General features: G+C 36.1%; 1 protein-coding gene across 1 annotated transcript in view; it reads right to left on the bottom strand.

The window, feature by feature from the left end:
* Positions 1 to 19,381, bottom strand: part of LOC137641495 (syntenin-1-like) — a 39,017-nt gene extending 19,636 nt beyond the window's left edge. Inside the window, exons 1-5 of the mRNA XM_068374114.1 lie at positions 19,268 to 19,381; positions 17,325 to 17,438; positions 14,276 to 14,398; positions 9,533 to 9,641; positions 5,191 to 5,317 (exon numbers count right to left, since the gene is read on the bottom strand). Of these exons, the coding sequence (XP_068230215.1) occupies positions 5,191 to 5,317; positions 9,533 to 9,641; positions 14,276 to 14,398; positions 17,325 to 17,438; positions 19,268 to 19,360 (566 nt within the window). The 5' untranslated portion in view covers positions 19,361 to 19,381. The remainder of the gene's footprint in view (positions 1 to 5,190; positions 5,318 to 9,532; positions 9,642 to 14,275; positions 14,399 to 17,324; positions 17,439 to 19,267) is intronic.
* Between the last annotated feature and the right edge of the window lie 824 nt (positions 19,382 to 20,205).

Here is a 20,205-nt window from a genome sequence, read left to right as displayed (position 1 = left end):
TATGCATGCCAAATATATGGGTCAGCTACAAAGACTTTACTTGGAAAACTTGATATTGTTCACAATGCTGGGCTTCGCATCTGCACAGGTGCTTACAGAACATCTCCCATTGACAGTCTCTATGTTGATTCTGGCATACCTCCCCTTTCCATTCGCAGAGAGGAGTTGAGTTTGAGGTTTTTAGCTAGGTCCCTTGCTGTGAGAAACAATCCTAACTGTAAATATGTTAGGGCGCCTTTAGATCGGGCTCCTAACAGATCTAGAGTGCCTAAGCCTTTGGAAGTACAGCTGAAAAATGATGCTAGAGAAGTAGGCTTGTTAACAGCACAGATAGCAGAGGTAGGATATCCCAAGTCTCCTCCTTGGTGTAATCCACCTGTTAAAGTATGTTTTACGGCAGGAGGGAAAAATACCTTACCTAGTAGGGTAATGAAAAGTGAGTTTTTAAATCATGCTGCTCAACATCATGGGAAACATGTTTTTACAGATGGCTCCAAATCGGCTGCAGGAGTTGGAAGTGCAGCTGTGGTGGGGGATATTGTTATTAGAAGGAAACTCCCATCCTCTTGTTCAATTTTTACTGCTGAGCTGTACGCAATAATTCTCGCAGTCCAACATATTTTTAAAAATGGCAACCAAAATAGTTTTTATACAATTTTTACGGATTCCAATAGAGTTTTACTCTCATTAAAACAAATTATGCCAGGCCATCATCTAGTACAAGAGGTGCAGGACTGGTTAGTACTTCTGCAGTCTAGGAAGAGTATCAGTGTTCACTTCTGTTGGGTCCCTGCCCATGTTGGGGTGGATGGGAATGAACAAGTAGATAAGGCAGCAAAGGAAGCTTCAGGGCTAAGTAATCCATCCCCCTTGAGTATTCCTTACAAAGATCTTAGAAGTGAGATTCATCTTTACTGTAAAAATAAGTGGCAAGCTCGATGGTCTGAACGGACCACCAATACAAAATTGAAACAAATCCACCCATTGGTGGATAAATGGTCATCTTGTAATTCTACAAGTAGAAGGGATACCATTATTTTAACTAGGCTGCGTATTGGCCATACACATGCAACGCACAATTATTTAATGAAGAGTGGGGAAGGGAGACAGGCCCCTCTTTGTAATACCTGTCAAGTGACAATGGATGTTAAACATATTTTAGTCGATTGTCCTGTTTTTAATCTCCAGAGGAGTACACATTTACTCCAGGACAAACCGTTAAGAGATATACTGGGGGAAAACTGTAATACCCTGAACTTGAGAAAATTTATACAAAGTATTGGGTTATATTACGAGCTATAATTGATTTTATTAATTTATTTATTTATTTTACCCTTTTAATCCCTATTTATTTCACATCTAGATTTTATTGTATGAAAGTGTTACGATTTGTATTAAAGGTTAAAATGATACTAAATGTTGTGAGTGTACAGATATGATTGAATGATTTTAGTTATATAGCGCTGAATGGCCTTTGATGCCCCAGTGCTTGGCTTAATGCCTAAATCCCATATTCAATTCAATTCAATCCTATAGACGGAGTCCTCCGTCAGGGAGCGCTCTTCTCCGTCGGCCGAGGACCTGGATTTCATCTGCAGGGACGTCCGCACCAGGGGCCTGGGTTACCGCAAGCAACGCTGGTTCAGCGGGGACTCTCGTCGGCCCAAGGCTCTGGGTGCCGAGGATGCGGTTCCCGTGGGCTGACCCGACAGCGGGAACCGTTCCTTCTGACCCGAAGGCCGCACCAGCCGGGCTGGTTCGGCCAGGCCGCCCGACCAGAAGTGCGTTTCCCCCGCTGGGCGGGGTTAACCGGAGGCTTCGGGGACTTACGCTTACCTGTAGAGTCCTTCCTACCGCTTGATCTTGAGGCGCCGGGTCACCGGGCACTCCCCGGGCGCTTCGGTTCAGGAATACCAGGCACTCCCTTGCGGTGGTACCGGTTTCCCTGGCGGGGAGCTCCGCACCAAGTTCGGGGTCAGAACCGGCAACGCCGTACCGTCTAGGACTACTGTTCGTGTATTCTCTCCGGGGGACGCGGATCCTCGTGGGCTGACCCAACGGAGGGGACCGTTCCTTTTACGTCCGAGGGCCGAACCAGCTGTGCTGATTCGGCCAGGCTGCCCGTAAAGAAGCCCGGTTACACCTGCGGGCGGGCTGGGGGACGCGGACGCGGATCCCCGTGGGCTGATCCGACGGAGGGAACCGTTCCTTTTAAGTCCGAGGGCCGAACCAGCTGTGCTGATTCGGCCAGGCTGCCCGTAAAGAAGCCCGGTTACACATGCGGGCGGGCTGGGGGACGCGGACGCGGATCCCCGTGGGCTGACCCGACGGAGGGAACCGTTCCTTTTAAGTCCGAGGGCCGAACCAGCTGTGCTGATTCGGCCAAGCTGCCCGTAAAGAAGCTCGGTTACACCCGTTGGCGGGGTGAACCGGAGGCTTCGCGGTCTTACGCCTGCCTGAAGAGGCCTTTTCGCATTTCTCCCTGCGAGGGTTATATCTGCGTCTGGAGGATGGCCTTCGTGGTGAGAAAAAACCCTGGGTTGTCGGTCCGGGGAACGCTGCAATACAGACCTGGGAGGCTCCTTCTCGGCGGGGCCCTCGGCTGCAGAAGAGACTGAAAAATACGTTAAGAGACTGGAGAAGAATTAGGGACATTTTCCCCCACATGGGGTCATCAGAGGAGACGTGGCCTGCTTGCACCAGGACTCCGTCTCCCCACACACTCTCGAAAGTAGTACTTACCTCGAACTACTTCTTAAGAGTTATCTTCTTCACATTAAACCAACCTCGTCTCCTACTCTGGGTAGGAGAGGGTGGTAGGGAAGCCCTGTCAGGCGGGACGCCCGGCGCTAGTCTTCTTAGGCGAACCCTTCGTCACCTACTTCTTCTTGGTGCTATACCGCACCCACTCAAACTCTTGGGGAAGAGCAATGGGCACTTCCCCGCAATTGACTTACCTCGTCCCCTACTCTGGGTAGGGGAAGATGGCTGTATAAGAATCTTTATTCGACGAGGCATCGGGAATTAAGTTGGCGAGGAGGCTCGTCTTCCTATGAGCCTCTTGGATGTATTCTTCCTTTTGGTGCCGAAGTGCACTCACTGCACTACGTTCCAGGACCAGTAGTCCTGACACGTGGTTGAAGGGGAACATAAGCTGCCCCTACACGGCTAACACCGAGGATAAGGGGAGGAAGAATGATTTATTGTAAAAATTTGTCCTTTCAGCTATTAATTCCTTGAAGAAATTAAAAGAAATACTGTTCCATAACGCACACAACGCACGACACAAGCACTTAAGGAAATGAATTAAACACCGGGTAAGGACACGGTTGAAAAGTGAACGCACAGGAACACTTGGGAAGTACACTGCGAAAAAACACAAGTCCCCACGCTGGGAACACAAAATGCGCACAAAGGATCGAGAGAGACAGAGTGAGGTGTTGAACACCTCACGACCAAGAACTTAATGAGGAGAATGGCCCAGAGAAGCAGTGACCTGCCCTAATCCTGCCCTCGGGGCGCATCCCTTGGCGGCGGGGGTAGGCCTATAGGGAGAACAGAGTGGGGGATAACTGCGCCAAAAACCTTGGTCGAGAAAGAGGTCACCAAGTGACTCTCCTAAGAAAGTAATTCGAGGTAAGTTTCGTGTTGGAACAAACTACATTTACCACAGACAAAGAATATCCTGGTGGCTCTTGCAAAGTACAGCTTCATTCAGATGATAGTTATGTTTAAGAACATTGGAAATCACAATCATAGCATGATTGCAATGGAAGTGAGGGCAAAGGTTGCTGTTGCAAATACTAAAGTAAAGGGAAGAGCAGTTCAAACACATTCCCGTTCAATCATAACTGAAGAACTGGGAAAATTAAACAAGAGCGAACTAGGGGATGCGACAAGACTTGCTCATGTTGGTATAAATGTTAGACAATGGCGTGGTGTTCATGGTAATCGTTTACCAATTCCGTAAACAAATATTGGTTTTTCAATAGCACAAGAATTTTCCAGCCTCAAGAACGGAGCTACGTTTCTACAATATGAAGGCATAGACGACATTAAACGCATTCTAATTTTTCCAACTGATAATCAAGATTTGAGTGTGCGAACTAGGCCGGAGATAGCCCCTCTAAGAGTTGCCACCCTTATATTTTCAATTATACGTTTTCCACATTCAAATTGAGAACTTCAGCGCTCCAAGATTGTTTGCCCTATTACCCAATAAAACCCAGAACACATACTGTACGACCAACTTTTCCAAAAGGAGGAGACTTTATCCGAAATATTCAATAGAAACATGGAACGTTCGTGCCTGATGTTTGAAAGGAGAATCACGTGCATTAAAGCCCTTAAAAGTGAAAATCAATTAGCAAAAAAGGAATTACAAGTCTCAAAAATGCAATTGCTCATATCAAGCTTGAAATTTTTTCTATACCCAATATGGTAATAAATATTTATTTTTAATAATGCTTAGTTTATTAAACATGATAGAAAACTAATAAACACATTTTAATAACATGAATATTATCAACCCTTTTGTTTGTCATAACTTATATAGATAAAATGACATGCATAGTACCGAATTGTCCTGGTACTAAATTGTCCAGCACCCTCTGCATAATACAACCAAAACTATTCGTTGAACCTTTTTCAATACCACTAATTTGATACAAGTAATAATTTGCTTCTAAAAGGTCTTTGGAAGTTTGCTTCCAAGAGGCCTCCACTTCTTTCCTTCATTGTTGCTATTGAAGGACTTCCTGGATTCAAATATCAATCATATTTGGGATGGTTCATCTATGACTTTCAAACTTTTAAAAATTAATCTGATAAGTGCCCCATCATAAATCATCTCTGATATATTCCCTTCTATTGCCATGAAGGGATGCAAATCTTTACTGAAAAGAATTAATTCAGCTCTGTTCCAATAAATACCTTCTCAAGAGAAGCTTCATGCTACAAGTCAGGTCACCATTTCCAAGGAATTATTGGCCAAAGTCAGTAATCAGCGTATCACATAACTCAGCAACTACTTTTCCCCCTTACAAACTTAGTTTTTGAGTCTTCCTAATTCTTTTTTCATATTACAAAGAAGGGTTGACCTGAATTCTTTACACCACATCAGGCACCTCATCAAATAGGATCCTCCCTACATGACCAAAACAAAGAATTCAGGTGTAAAGTGCAACCTACCTGTCTCTCACAGCCAAGCGAATGCCATTCGGGGGACACTTCTTCAGGAGGGCATGTACTTTGTCCATGGAATAACCAGCGACAGTTTCATCATTTATTTGTAGAATTTGATCCCCAAACCGCAATCCTAAAAGAAGAACCAAAAGAAAATACTTGAATCTGGCATAGAGCTTTTTTTGACATTTTACTTTATTAATCTTTACACAAAAATTATACAAGACAGAACTTGACACATAGAATCGTATAACTGAAAAATTTCCTTTCCAATGATATTTAATGTTATATATTCAGTAAAATTTGCACGAGAAAAATTGGTAATCACTAGACATAAAATACGTCCAACGGTGCCAAAGGGAATAGAAAATTTGCTCGAAGGGTTAAGTACAGTATAGTACCTGTAAAAAATGAGACTTTCATTTCCCTAGTTTCTAAAGGTGACACCCATTTAAAAGCCTCTCTTCTTAGTGTACGATACATTCAGGAAAACAAAGTTGTCAATTGATTTACTATTTACTCAATACTCTACACAAAAGTCTAAAGGTTTACACAGTTTAGGTATTATTCTTCACACACACATTACCCTTTAAAAACCTTTTTAACGTAAACCAGCATCAACGAACTATCAACAAATTCTACCAGGGGAGTTTTCTGCGTAAATGCCATTCAATTTCACAAAATAAATATTGTACAGTTTTCATCTAAAACTCCCGGCAATTAAATGAAAATTTACTCTACAATTTACTACAAGCAAAATTTTCCTATCTGAATAAAACTTTTTTTTTTTTTAATCTTGAATTAGCGTAAACACAGAACTAAATTTCTCTAATCATATTACATGTATGTATTATCAGATATCAAAATTATAGAAAGGGAAGGGCAGTTTAATTATTACATAAAAATTTACAAGCTCAGGTAAAGCGATAAATTAAAGAAAATGGAACTTTATCATTAAAATTAATTTCTATACTTGTCTGATGTTTATACTGCTTTTTTACTTGAACCTTTGTTTAATGACTTTTACCCAAGTACAGTAAACTAAAATATTTCCCATTAGCTTTCCATTCAAAAGACAGGAAGAGAAATAAGATAGAATAGTGTGCCCAAGCATACCCTAAAGTAAGAGAATTCTAACCCAAGACAGTGGAAGACCATGGTACAGAGGCTATGGTACTACCCAAGACTAGAGAACAAAGTCATGAGATACTAGTGGTTAATGGTAAGCAGCGAAGCAATGACGTCTCAAAGCCAAAACTATTCCCTATTTTCTTAAACATCACAAGTCGGTGGGAAGGTCAGCATATATATGAACATCAAGTGAATGTACTAAGTAAATTCAATTATTAAATTTGTTTACTTCCATGTACCTCCCATGATGCTCGTACTGGTGGTGGGACAAGACTAGGTAACAGATTAGTCTTATAAAAATCAAACCCCAAAGAGATATAGAAGGCTTAAAAACCAAAATGAGAACAAGAATTATCAGGCATACACTTGGTACAACAAGTAACGATACTATCTAAAACAAAAAGGAAAAACAGAGGTGTAAAGTTCTCATTGGAAGTATTTTTTTTATGAAAACTTGGAGGAAAATACAGCATCAGAACTTTACTTCAGCAAGTTATATGGATAGTTTTAGCAATAAGGTTACGAAAGGTTGATGAAGACATTTCATCATATTTAGGATCTTTCTGTTTTCTTCATCCTTATCTTCCCATATAGAAGGATGAACAGAACCATTAGTTACTTGCTTTCCCATTTGTTTACAACTGGTATGGAAGCCATTACGCACTTGTTAATAATACTTGTTTCTGCACAAGTACCATGAGTTGCATATACCATGCTAAAGTCGCCCTTGATGAGCTAGTGGCAGAGCTTGCAAGGGAACAATGCACAATGCCATCCGAAACATGACAAAAAATTATCAACAGCAACATTAAGAGCCAAGGGAATTACAGTATACGATATGCCCTGTCAAATACATATGAAACAGTGATGCCAACTTTAGTTACTATAAAGTATGTTTATATATAATTATAAAACACTATGAAGAACTGAGTTGGCATCACAATTATGAAATAAGAGATTGCATAAGTCTGATTACTTTGTCAAGTAGAGAGACATTAAGATCCAAACAGGAATGCATGGATTTAGCAGAATGGTCTGCGGTAAATCAAGAATTTTGGGATATGGGAGAGGATCTCGACTCTGTCAGGCGAAGTGAACATTCGGAACCCTTAATGAATGGACCATTAAAACAGTATCACTAGAACCGACTTAAAAACCGTTGACATTATCGTCATCATTCTCTTTGAAAATGGTTGTCTCGAGCATGTTACTTTTGTACTAGATGTATTGACGATCTGTGTACCATTCCTCTGTTGCCAGATTGGGGCTATTACAGTTACCCTGCTATTTGCAAAGATTCTGAACTTGTTTCAGCAACTCGACATGAAAGACCAGAATTACTGCCTTTAAGAAAAAGACTCCTTGGCCTTCCGAAATTAAGAAAGAAAGCTAATATTTCCAGTGGTTTTGAAGCTCACCACTGTCAAAACTTGGGTGGTTAAATGTTATATTAAACAACATTGTTGATGTGTTGCTATTGTCATCATCCCTGCTATAAACAACTAGCTTGGTCTTCTCTGGACTTCCCGCTAAAACTAAAAGAAAATTACATTTGCACTTTCAACTTGAAAGATATTTTTCCATGAAAAGGACAGCGAGGCATTATCCCACCCCACAAGTTGTTAAATTACAACACAGTCACCATCCAGTGATATCTAATTATCAATCTAACAATCTGGAACCTGGAGAACGGATAATTTATCCAACAGATGCGACAGATACTGAAATAACAAAGAAGCCTGGCATGTCATTGCTTCCCTTCCTGCCATTGACAGCAAGTGTTTCATAACATAACTCAAGAGGGATACAGTATGTCTATTGAAAGAAAAGACGACAGGAAATATCATAAATTTTACGGGTAAATGTTGATGAACAGTTTCTAAAGAAAAGCAATGTGAACATCAGGGGAGATTTATATAAACGAAAAAGGCTATAGATAGTAACAACAAGTCTATATAGAGGAACTACAACATTATCTTCCATTGCCATTTTTAAACTGGGACCACACAGATACTGTAACTTGTTGACTCTTAAAAGCAAAATTTCTATCAAGAATGAATTATCTTTTTCAAACATAATGTACTCCTTAGAATCTGATCAATATTGATATTTGATTTTATCTAATTCAATTTCCCATCTAGATTCCTTTTGCACTTCCTGAATATTTTACTATTACCTAAACATTTTGTCATGTAAAACTTTTGCAGAGCCTGAAATTCAATTTTCCTATATTCCAAGGGCACAGATTGTTATTTCTTTAACTTAATACGTTCGAGTTTCCAGTACGCCCTAAGAGGCAGACTACGTGCCTGATGGTGTTCTAAGACTACGTCATGGACAATAATAATGTTTAATTTTATATCCTATTCTCCGCTTCATTGAAATTGTACCAGTTTATTTTTCATTGTTAACCTGCCAGTAAAGCTATATACCATTTATGCATGAATAACTTAATCATGTGAATAGTTGTTTAAAATTATTATTTTTTGGCTTCTACAATTTATGTTTAGTTATGCTTAAAGGATGACGAGTGTTTTTATTTTCTTCTAAGTAGCATATTGATAACCATTTATCATATGCTATGTATTCTTTTTCTTAGTTACTTAATCGATTGTTGTTTGATTTATGCAAAATAACTGTATTCATATGTGAAATTTTCACTGAAGTATTAGCCATTTCATGTATAAGCTCATATTTTACTAAAAATCTTGGGAGGGTGGTGTAATATTATAGTGGAATTATATATTCTTCATACATAGGGAGGGAACTATTCCTGACTGATGCCTTGCATGCTGAACATAATTGATAAAAATTTCATCGCTTCACCTTTGACTCGTTATTTTCATAAATACTACAAAATTATTCATATTATACATCAAATAATAAAATTGAAAAAAATGAAAATTGAATATGGATTGAAATAACTCATTAAAAATATAAAATAAGGATATAACAAGAAAATAACTGTAATATTAATAAGGAATGAAGAAAACTCCTTAAAAATAATAAGTACATAAATTAACTAGGAAACTATGTATTTCGTTGTTTCATCTTCAAATTCTCAAAGAATAAAATTTTATTTAGATATAAGGATTGAAAATAACCAATTAAAATTAATACTAAGTACATGAATTAACTAGGAAACTGAATTATCTTACATCTTCAAATTATCAGAGAACAAAATTCTAACTAATGTCGAATATAAGCATGAACTTACCAGCCAGTGCGGCGGGGGAATTCTTCTTGACAAGGCAGACGAAGATACCCTTGTTGATTGGCTTGACGCGCATTCCAACTTTTTCACTCCCATCCTTACACAATGTGACCTGCAATTTGATATCAATTTTCAGATTTGCTAAAGAAGAAGACCAAAGTCATTACATAAGGTCCTGAACTTGAACTTAATAGATTCCAAGAAGCTGTGTGCAAGTACTCCATGCTTATGATTTCCAGCTACAAAAGTCAACAAATAGTCAAGTTTCATATGAAATAGATATCAAGTTATTACAAATGTTTTTCTAACCATAATAAATGATATAATATTTTACTACAGTGAAGGAAGCTCTGAGTGATAGGAGGATAGATGTGAGAGAGACAAGAGAGCGGCTAGAAATAGGAATGGATGGCGAGCAATTGTGACGCAGTTCCGGTAGGCCTTCCTGCTTTCTCCGGTGCCTTGGATGACCGCGGAGTAGCAGCAGTAAGGGATTCAGCATTGTGAAGCCTCATCTGTGGTGGATAATGTGGGAAGGTGGGCTGTGGCACCCTAGCAGTACCAGCCGAACTCGGTTGAGTCCCTTGTCAGGCTGGGAGGAACATAGAGAGGAGACATCCCCTTTGTTGTTTCATTTGTTTGATGTCAGCTACCCCCCAAAATTGGGGGAAGTGCCTTGGTATATGTATATATCTACAGTATTTCTTTATCTTAACTTTGTCATTTTAAGTTGGATTTGTTTGTACCTCCAAATGTTTGCAAGTTGGGGACCTTCTATAATGATGACTTGCCCTCAATAGAGATGTACTTTCACTACCTTTCTGGGTGAAAATAAAAACTTTCTAACATGTCCAAAGTCTGGAAAGGGCAGTAAATTCCAAGTTTACAATCAATAGTGGGTGAAACGTAATACATTACTGTATACTGTACACAAACTATATACAAATTAACGAAAGATATCCTGCATACAAGGTTTGGGATTGATAGTTATCATGGCTTAGTAGCAAGTCATTTTACTATTCCATCTATGGATCAAGATTTAAAAGTTCCAAAGATGAAATACGGACTACAAACAAAAGGCAGGGTCAAGTGCGTAGTCATCAATGTTGGTACCTTGAAGTCTAAAAAGTAATTTGGTTTGTCGTGTGTTATAAAGATTCCCCACCACAACAGACTACCAGGGATAATGACTTAAAAATGCATAAAATGACACTACAGTAATACATTGAAATTTAAACAAATACTGTAAAGAATTAATAGTTTTGGTACACTGCTTGTAACTATCAAAAATTACAAAGTTGTTGAATATAGCTGTAAAATTATTCAAAAGTGTAATGTTAATTACAGCATGTATAATGTTATCATTATCATCAGGTAGTTTATCCAAAACTAGCCATATGGCACTTGATAATCAAGACTCTGGATTCTGCCACATTACCTCCTCCCTTTTATTTCATTATGTTATCCCTTAGGGGAATGAGCAATCACCAATTCAGTCTCTTCTCTAGGAAATGCTAGATTTTTTGGCCCCTTTCATAAAAAAAGAAAAAAAAAAAAAAAAAACTATTCAAACTACCTGTGTGTCTACAAATGTGACCCCATTGTCTGGGTATGTTTTTAGAATAAACTAATGAAATAAGGCTATTGCAATGATATACAAAGTAGTAATAAAGTAACTGCTATAGTAATTCTGGGCAAAGCCATAACTGGACAAAAACTTCATGCTAAGTTATAAAACCAAAATAAGAGCTGCAAACATTTCTAATCATCCATGAAGTTCACATTTACCAACGCTTCTTCAACAGACATAACGCTAAAGTAATCGATAACAAAAAATTATACAAGACTCCCAAAATCTGAAACTTATCAAATCAGCTTTTATTAAAAAGTACAGAAGGTCCTCAATTCAAAAACATTTAGTGATACAAAGATCCAACTGAAATCATAAATTCTCAGATATTGTATCAAAAGTAAAATAAAAATAAAAAATAAAAAATGATGTAATTTGATGCAGTAAGCAAGACAACAATTGCAATATGAAACGGGACTATTTGTTGACTTTTGTGAAGGAAAATTGTAGGCTTGCATGTTATTTGAAGCCTACCTTAGGCCTAATAGCTTCTTGGAACCTATTAAGATTATGTTTGTAAGTTAAGGACTTACTTTAACCATTTTCAATGGTAAAATTCAAAAGGTTACAAAGTCTCATACAAAACACTTCAGAACTTGAACAGAATCTACATAGCTATTCCACTACATTTCCTCAAGTCCTAATTTTCACTTGGACTAACCCTACAATATTAATGTAACTTCCATTTGTCTTGAATATGAATTAAAACTCTTGTTACACACTGAATATCTATTTCCATTTTTTAAAACTCCAAAAAATAAACTTTTTTTAATACTGGTGTAAGGACAATCATCGAAATTTATTCATTCCAGAGCGGCTTTCATATAAAGAGCCGTGTTTTACATGTAAATTTGCCTATTTTGTTCCAAGCTCTACGGAAACACCACATTAAATTTTATGATAAAGGTAAAACCAGAATGAAATACACTAAAGCCAAATTCATTTAAATCATTCAATACACCTAACTTAACCATTAATACCTGTAAATGAAGTAGATATTTGAACATAATGCAATAATAAATGGAAAATAATACAAAAAAAAATGCAAAAATGTGGAACTACTTCTCGGTGAGGCAATGTTCAAAATCGGTGGCAGAGGGAAAATGGCATAAGTCATTAACAAATAACAAACACTAACATTTAACTTTACAAAACACATTAACAAATGCCAGAAAACATCAACACTCAATTTTACAAAACATTTCAAATTATTTTGTTTTTTGCTTTTTTCTATTTTCTACTTTTTTTATACAGTATTTTACGTTTTGCTCTAGGTGATAGAGCGTGCTAGAAATAGGAATGAATGGCAAGCGATTTGACAGTTATGGGGGAGGGCGGACTGTGGCACCCTAGCAGTACCAACCAAAATCGGCTGAATCCCTAGTCAGGCTGGGAGGAGCGAAGAGGAAAAGTCCCATTTTGTTCTAATTTTTTCTATATTGGCTATCCCCTAAGATTGGGGGGATGTGCCTTGGTAAATAAAGAGAAGACTTTATAAATTTCATCAATTTCTCTGCCTCCACTTTAGTTTTTTCATGTAACTTTGACCTTCACATTGGCTTACTAATGGCCTCTGAAAAATATCGATCAAAGAAAACTAGTTTCTACCTACTTATTAAAGGTTCCTGAAACGACTCTTGCAAATGTCATTAAACTGCGCAATCAAAAGACCTGTGTGACCCTTTTCTATGAAATCTGCCACTTTATGATACGGATAGCATTTCAATTTCTGCTATTGTTGTAGTTGTATCTGTATCCTCCGCGCTGCCAGAGAACTGTTCCTGAACAGTCGTTCAGCTGCATAGTCTCCAACTCCTTCAGGTCGTCCATTGTAAGCTCCTCTGGGTGCTCCTCAAGAATCTCATTAATGTTGTCTTAATCAACGACAGTGAAACCATTTCCTCATGCTCAGGTTGCGTATCCCGACCTTAGATTTCTGTCGGGCAACGGAGTTGACAGCTACATGATCATCGGGTAAGATTAATATTGAAAATTTAAAATTTTCAGAGGCTGGGTGAATTTTGTTTTTGTATCCCGAGTATTTTTACGTAATATGAGATAAAAAAAAAAAAAAAACTTTACATGTTACGTAAATTGAGTTTCGTATACAGAAACTTTCGTATCTAGAGGTTTCATTTACTATATCATACTTCTTTGTATACTTGAAATATATATGATAGAGATACTCCTAATTATGCCGCCAGTCTGATTTCATGATAGAGATACTCCTAATTATATAGCCAGTTTGATTTTAGAATACATAATTCAGTTATAATTTATAAGAACCTCACTCATAAATGTCTTTTCTAACAGGGACAAAATATAATTGAGCAATAACAGATAAAAACTACATCTGTGAAGAAATTAAGTATGGTTAACATATAGTTCTAATTCTTACGTGAATGAGAAGCAGCTCTTACTGTTTATGCAATGATTATCAGGCAACTAACATCATCACCCTGGCAAGTAGCCTTTTACAAGGACCTAGAGCAAGCAAAACTGCAATGCCGAGATGATGCAATGAAGCAGGCAATGACAACAACCTTTAAGGGTACTCTGAAATCATGGGACCTTTGCAGATGAAGTTTACTAAAAGCAAATATTCACATCATTCCCATTTGTATGTTTAAACATTACAACCACTAATTTAAAAAGATGCTATTGAAATCATTCTTAATTTTCAACAACATGCTTGATGCAGGGCTAAAACATTACAAAAAATTATTAATTACTGCATGCAAAGACTTTGATTTTCATTCTTCATGGAGCAACCAAAGGTACCTACTGTAAGCCATAGGATGCAGAAAGAATGCTAATAGTGTGTGTACTTGAGTCAACGACAGAACTAATGTAAAGGTTACCAAATTCCATTGCATTACATGGCATTGTACAGTATAGTGTACCTTTTTGATGTCCCTTCTTAGGGGAACCCTTACTCTCTGCCTTCTAATTTCAATTAATTCCATTTCATCTCTTTCTAAAATACCAGTTCATCTTCTTCACTTCCCATTTTTCATTCCAGAATAAATATTTCCTGCAAGCCCTTCGAGTGTCAAAATGACTCGACAGACTCAATTAATAATAATAATAATAATAATAAAGAATAGTCCACTCACCTCTCTGATAGCATTAGTGACTTGAGCTCTCTGTAGACCAGCAGATGACCCAGACAGAGGGGCTACAATTCCAGATGGCAACTGAGCTGGGGGAAGACTTTGTTGTGGTACAGCAACGGTGCCCTAATAAAAACGGGAAATATCAGTCACTGAAACCCTCTATTACCGTTACAATTACACTACTTTACTAGCAGCCAATCAAAACCAAGTTTGACGAGCACAAACAAAACCTTTCATGCAAAGTCAGAACATTTAACTAACTAAACTTTAATAAAAACCCCACAATTACTTAAGAAAACTAGTAAATCTACTCATCATGCTTCACCATCTGATCACAATCAAGATGCTTTCCAACCAGTAATTCAAACGTCCAACAAACTACGACAAAACGTGCTAAATTTTCCAACCAGTCTCTCACAATCAAAAACATAAGATGCAAAGTTGATTCCCATCTATAAGATGAACATCTAAATTTAAATTGAAGAAAACAACTATAGTCATGACATGAAAACATTAGCAAGAATAAATGGTACCGAATTAAATTCTAATAAGAGAGCTTTAATATTTTTTCCTAATACAATAAATATGAAACATTTGAAGACAAATTATAAATTTCGCACCGAAGATACTTAAAACTAACGCTATAAAATAACTTTATATCAAACGGTATAACAATCAAGCAGGCAAATTTATTTCAATTTTTTTTTTAAATACAAATTTTTACAAAAAAAAACCTGAATCTCCTCTTTACGTACCAAATAATTCTCTTTGAAATCTATCAACAAAAAAAAAAATTACCATCTATTCTTATTTAATAATAAATTCTCTAGTGTTCAATTGCCAAAAGATTTTATATTAATTCTTGCTAATATACTTTATTAGATGCCATGCAACATCATTTCAGTTCCACACAACAATCCAAAAGAATATATATTCCAACAGTAATGCATTTACAGTTTTTACATATCCAATGTTAAATACTTTCACATTAAGATTCCCACAAATCAGGTCCTCGGGCTACAGCAGAGATCTGTTCCTACAATAATTAAGATTTGGTGCAAGTCAAAACACAAATACCAAAATCTCTCACTTATGAAATTACTGTACAGTACTAAAGTCAAAATCAAAGACATTGAAAGAAGAAGAAGAAGAAGAAAAACAAAAAGAAAAAGAAAAAGAAGAAGAAGAAGAAGAAGAAGAAGAAGAAGGTCTAAACCACTGTAACCCAAGGACGTACTGTAATCTAAGAAGTCATTGACACATTGACAAAATATCAATGGAATTTGATAACATGTTTTGATTAACATCTAAAACTGGCAACTACACCTATAATAATTACTTTTGCAGCCACTTTGACATAAGACAAAATAATTTCTACTACAGAAGTACGAGCTACTTAATGTAATAAATTTTCGTGCACAGCAGGCTTACAAGTACCATAAGGAAGTACTGTATAATACCACAAGGAGGTATTGTACAAACACAGGCAAATCGAAGCACATGCAAAAGAAAGCTAAACCTTTACCTTGATCTTCATTTCCAAAAAGAACTTTTTAGTAGTAGTTTTATAAACAATAATACAGTAAACATATAAACTTTGGCGAAACATTTACTCAATACATTTCTGACAATAATTCACACAATCATTCCCTGAAATTGTAAAATAACTACAAATCTAACATTTTACTATCAATGAATAATATGATGTTTACCAAAATGACCTTCACACTAATTATGTATAGCCTCTGTACCATGGTCTTCCACTGCCTTAGGGATACAGTTCTCTTGCTCGTAGGTACACTCAAACACACTAGTCTATATTATTTCTCTTCCTCTCGTACTTTTTTGAAGTCTTTCGTTTATATAGGAAAGATTTATTCTAATGTTACTGTTTTTGAAATACTTTATTCTAATTGATCTTTACTTCTCTTGTAGTTTATTTCCCTGTTGGAGCCCTTGGGCTTATAGTATCTTTCTTTACCAACTAGGGTTGTAGCTTAACAAGTAATAATAACAGTAATAATAATAATAAAAATAATAGACCATATGTTAAGTCTTAATAATAAAAAAAAAATATGAAAAACCTAGACGAAGTAAACTACTATCGCAAAGGCTAGAGACATGTTATCAAGATCAAATTCATGATGAATGGAATCCCTACAAAACTACACTACATTATCTTGTCAACAAATAGAATATCCGAGCAACAATTAATATACTGTATTATGCCATACCGAAAGTTATAAATTTAAAGATTATTGCAAGAAACCTAACCACCAAGTCAATCATGGCATTCATTACACTTATCAAAACTTTTATCAATCAAGCTTACTTCTTGTAATACAGTGCAGTAACTTATTAAATTTGAAAAGAACAAGATATTTCGCACATGGATTTTTCACAATAAATTCCAATAGTATACATGTGAAACAAAAACAAAAACAAAAACTAAATAAATTAATCAAATGAAAACAAACCAATTATACATACATACATACATACATACATACATACATACATACATACATACATACATACATACATACATACATATATATATATATATATATATATATATATATATATATATATATATATATATATAAAATGTAGCTAGCATAAATTTACAACTACGACAAATATGTGAGATTGTGTTTCCAAGAAATTTACCCAAGCAATAATGTGCATATTCAGTGTAACAATGTAATAATTCAGAAATATATACTGAAATATTCTCAAAATAAAATTTAGTGAGTAATTTCTATGATTTACCATACAATGTGCTTCTTAAATAAAGTTTGGTGATGGTAATTACAAAAGCTGTGAAACCAGATACAAAGTTAAATTATGAATAATCCCAACCATGTGAAAATATGGCACAGAATGCAAAGAATGACGGTACGTAGTCACCAAGAGTTCAACGTACGTGCAACACAGAAACCTAAGTTGGACATCTACGGTATCTCTCGACATTCTAAAATGCAATTGCATTTCCATTCAGGCTCTTCCCCCAAAAAACACATCTTAACCCCAAATTCAAGCTACTTACTGGTTGCATCAATGCGACGGGGAGATACTCGGGCATGTTAGCGGCAATCATTTCATGCGTAAACTCCAGGCCCATGTAGTCGCCCAGAGCTGGGTATAGGTGGGCCATGTTGGACTGCACAAAAATAAAAAGAAACAAAACATAGAAGCTGCTAAGGTTATCTACAGCTAAACAATAAAAAAATAAAGAGAGAAATCCCAATTAGGCTATGTCGGCCTGGATATGCGATATCTTGAAGCCAATTTTGTATACTACAAAAGGTCTGTTGTCTCTCCCTATTCTAAATTTATTCTATGAAACAGAAGACTATCTCTCATACTATGTTTTTATGCGTAAGCGACCTCAAATACCTTTAGAACAACACTAAATCTTGCCTAAGAATCTCCTTAAAGCAGATGATTATGTCATGAAATAATTTATGGGTAAAATTGAGGCAGTGCAACATAACTAGGATAAAAATGAAAAATTTATTTTTGTTAAATCTAAGGAATATGTTGACAACCTACTTTACAGCTACACTGTTAAAATATTTCTGCATACAGCCCAAATATCACAGTAATTGAACATAATTCAAGATATGATTTACAAAATTAAGATGTACATTACATCTTCAAACTATATACTTTGAATTATAAAGGCTTCCTCAAAGAAAAATGGCAATGGAAATTTCATGTTAATAATTCTTGCACTAACAAATTAATATCGAGAAAGTTCATAAAAAAGTTGTCTTATTCCATTGCAAAAATATAAATAAACTAAGGAAGAATTCAATGAAATAGTAGACAAACATAAACTGAGAAATTAGAGTATACTGTACAACTAAAAGGTCAGGAGATACAAGGGAAGTCACTCGTCCATAAATCTGAAAGCCCAGTTTTAAAAGAATAGGTCTTCCATTAACCCATACAGTACTGTACTCCTTGCACAATTTTACGTTACACTCGTCAAGTTATACAACTCATCAATACAATGTATACAAGAATTGCAAACTCCTGATTCAAGAACAACCTAATTTTAAAGACAAACCTTTTAATATGACATCTTTAGACTTCATCCAGTCAAAGAGAACCCTTTCAACATTATAAACATTTGCCGAGATCTTTTGTCTTTTGGCATATGACCTTTCACCCCAATGATAAATTATGCCTTGTACAATCTGCACACATAGATAACTTTATACAGTGTTTAGTAGAACGCAACCTCTGTATGTATAGTGCTGTGCTTAAACCAATATTGAATGAAACCTTTTTCTCCATAGTATAACAAACCTTCAAAACACTGGTCAAAGACAATACTGTACAGTACTTCCAAAATGTCGATAAGGACAGGGCTTCCATCAGCAGGGGTTACAGCATTTCTTCTGGCAGGCTCTTTATCAGCCATTATGTGGGAGACCCATGCTGAACTAGATTATTAAATCAGGAGTTTAGTAAAGCTTGTATTTTCATCATATAATGTACATGCATTTTGTAGCGTTTCCAGTACCGTAACAAAATACAATCATATCATTGGTGATCTATGCAATTACCTATGCTATAATACTTTACTCGGCTTCCAACTTCAAGTGTCATTAGTGTCCCTAGTTTAGGGATCCACGAGACAAAGTAGAAAAACAAATATTGAACTAAATGACACATTAAAAGTATTTCTCAATTTCAGTTTGTGCATCAAACCACCACTGATCAAAGATCAAATTATCATCTTGATTATCTTGAGCAAAAGCAAATTGGCTTCAAAATTTTGTTTATAAAGATAAAAAGAAATCAGTGAAAACTTCATGTTCTCTGTACAGGCACTCCATTGCTGCTCTGGCACACATGACAGATCAAACTCTCACCTGTTACAAGGTCTCAAGCTACGAAGTCAAGAGTAACAATCTTAAGCTAGGATTTATAGGGAAAGAAATTAAGCAAAAACCTAGACACAATGGAAATACAACTTACCTTGTTCTCAGACTCTGGGGGATGAAGGGGATAGGGAGGCAGTGTGGGCTGAGCAGGCGGTGCTGTTGCTGCACCTCCGCCAGAGTTAGCCATCTGAGTTACCAACTGGACCTGAGCCTGGAGGAAGATTCAACTAGTAATGAAACTAATAGACAGGTGAAATTTTCATATTTGGCTCTTCTAAACTCACAAGTGATGTGCTGTTCTATACTTCTTTAGTTGTATATGAAACACTATGTAAAAAAGTCAATACACAATATTGTAGTCATATGAAAAACCAAGAATGTCTGGCTATTTTACTAAAAATAGGGGACATTTTACGTATAAACAACCGGGGAATTACAATTTTCCTTCTGGTAAAATGGATTTGCATGAAGAAAATAGGAGAAAACTCAAAGACTGACATAAAATAAGTGACTAAATAAATAGGTTAATGTAAAACTTTACTAGAAAAGTTCAAGAACTTAGGGGATTCATGACCTACTCTGTAAGAAAAAAAAAATATATATATAAATATATATATATATATACATATATATATATATACATATATATATATATATATATATATATATATATATATATATATATATATATATATATATATATATATATATATATATATATATATATATATATATAAATTAATATATATATATATATATATATATATATATATATATATATATATATATATATATATATATATATATATATATATATATGAAAAATTTTAAGTAATTTTTATTTTTCCTAACATACTTACCGAAGAATTACCTCTTTGGAGGGTCCTTGATCCTCTCTCAAATTCGACCAAGATTTCCCGCGCTACCCCCCTATCTCGCTCCCGATAGTTACTACCCCCGCCGCCAGGATAATTCCTTCGGCCCGGATTAGGGCAGGTCACTGCTTTTCCCAGGTCAGGACCTCATTAAGTT

This window comes from Palaemon carinicauda, chromosome 5, assembly GCF_036898095.1.
Source record: "Palaemon carinicauda isolate YSFRI2023 chromosome 5, ASM3689809v2, whole genome shotgun sequence".
NCBI classification, from domain to species: Eukaryota; Metazoa; Arthropoda; class Malacostraca; order Decapoda; family Palaemonidae; genus Palaemon; species Palaemon carinicauda.
Note: the sequence above shows the minus strand (reverse complement) of the source record. Positions and strands in the feature narration are given on the sequence as shown.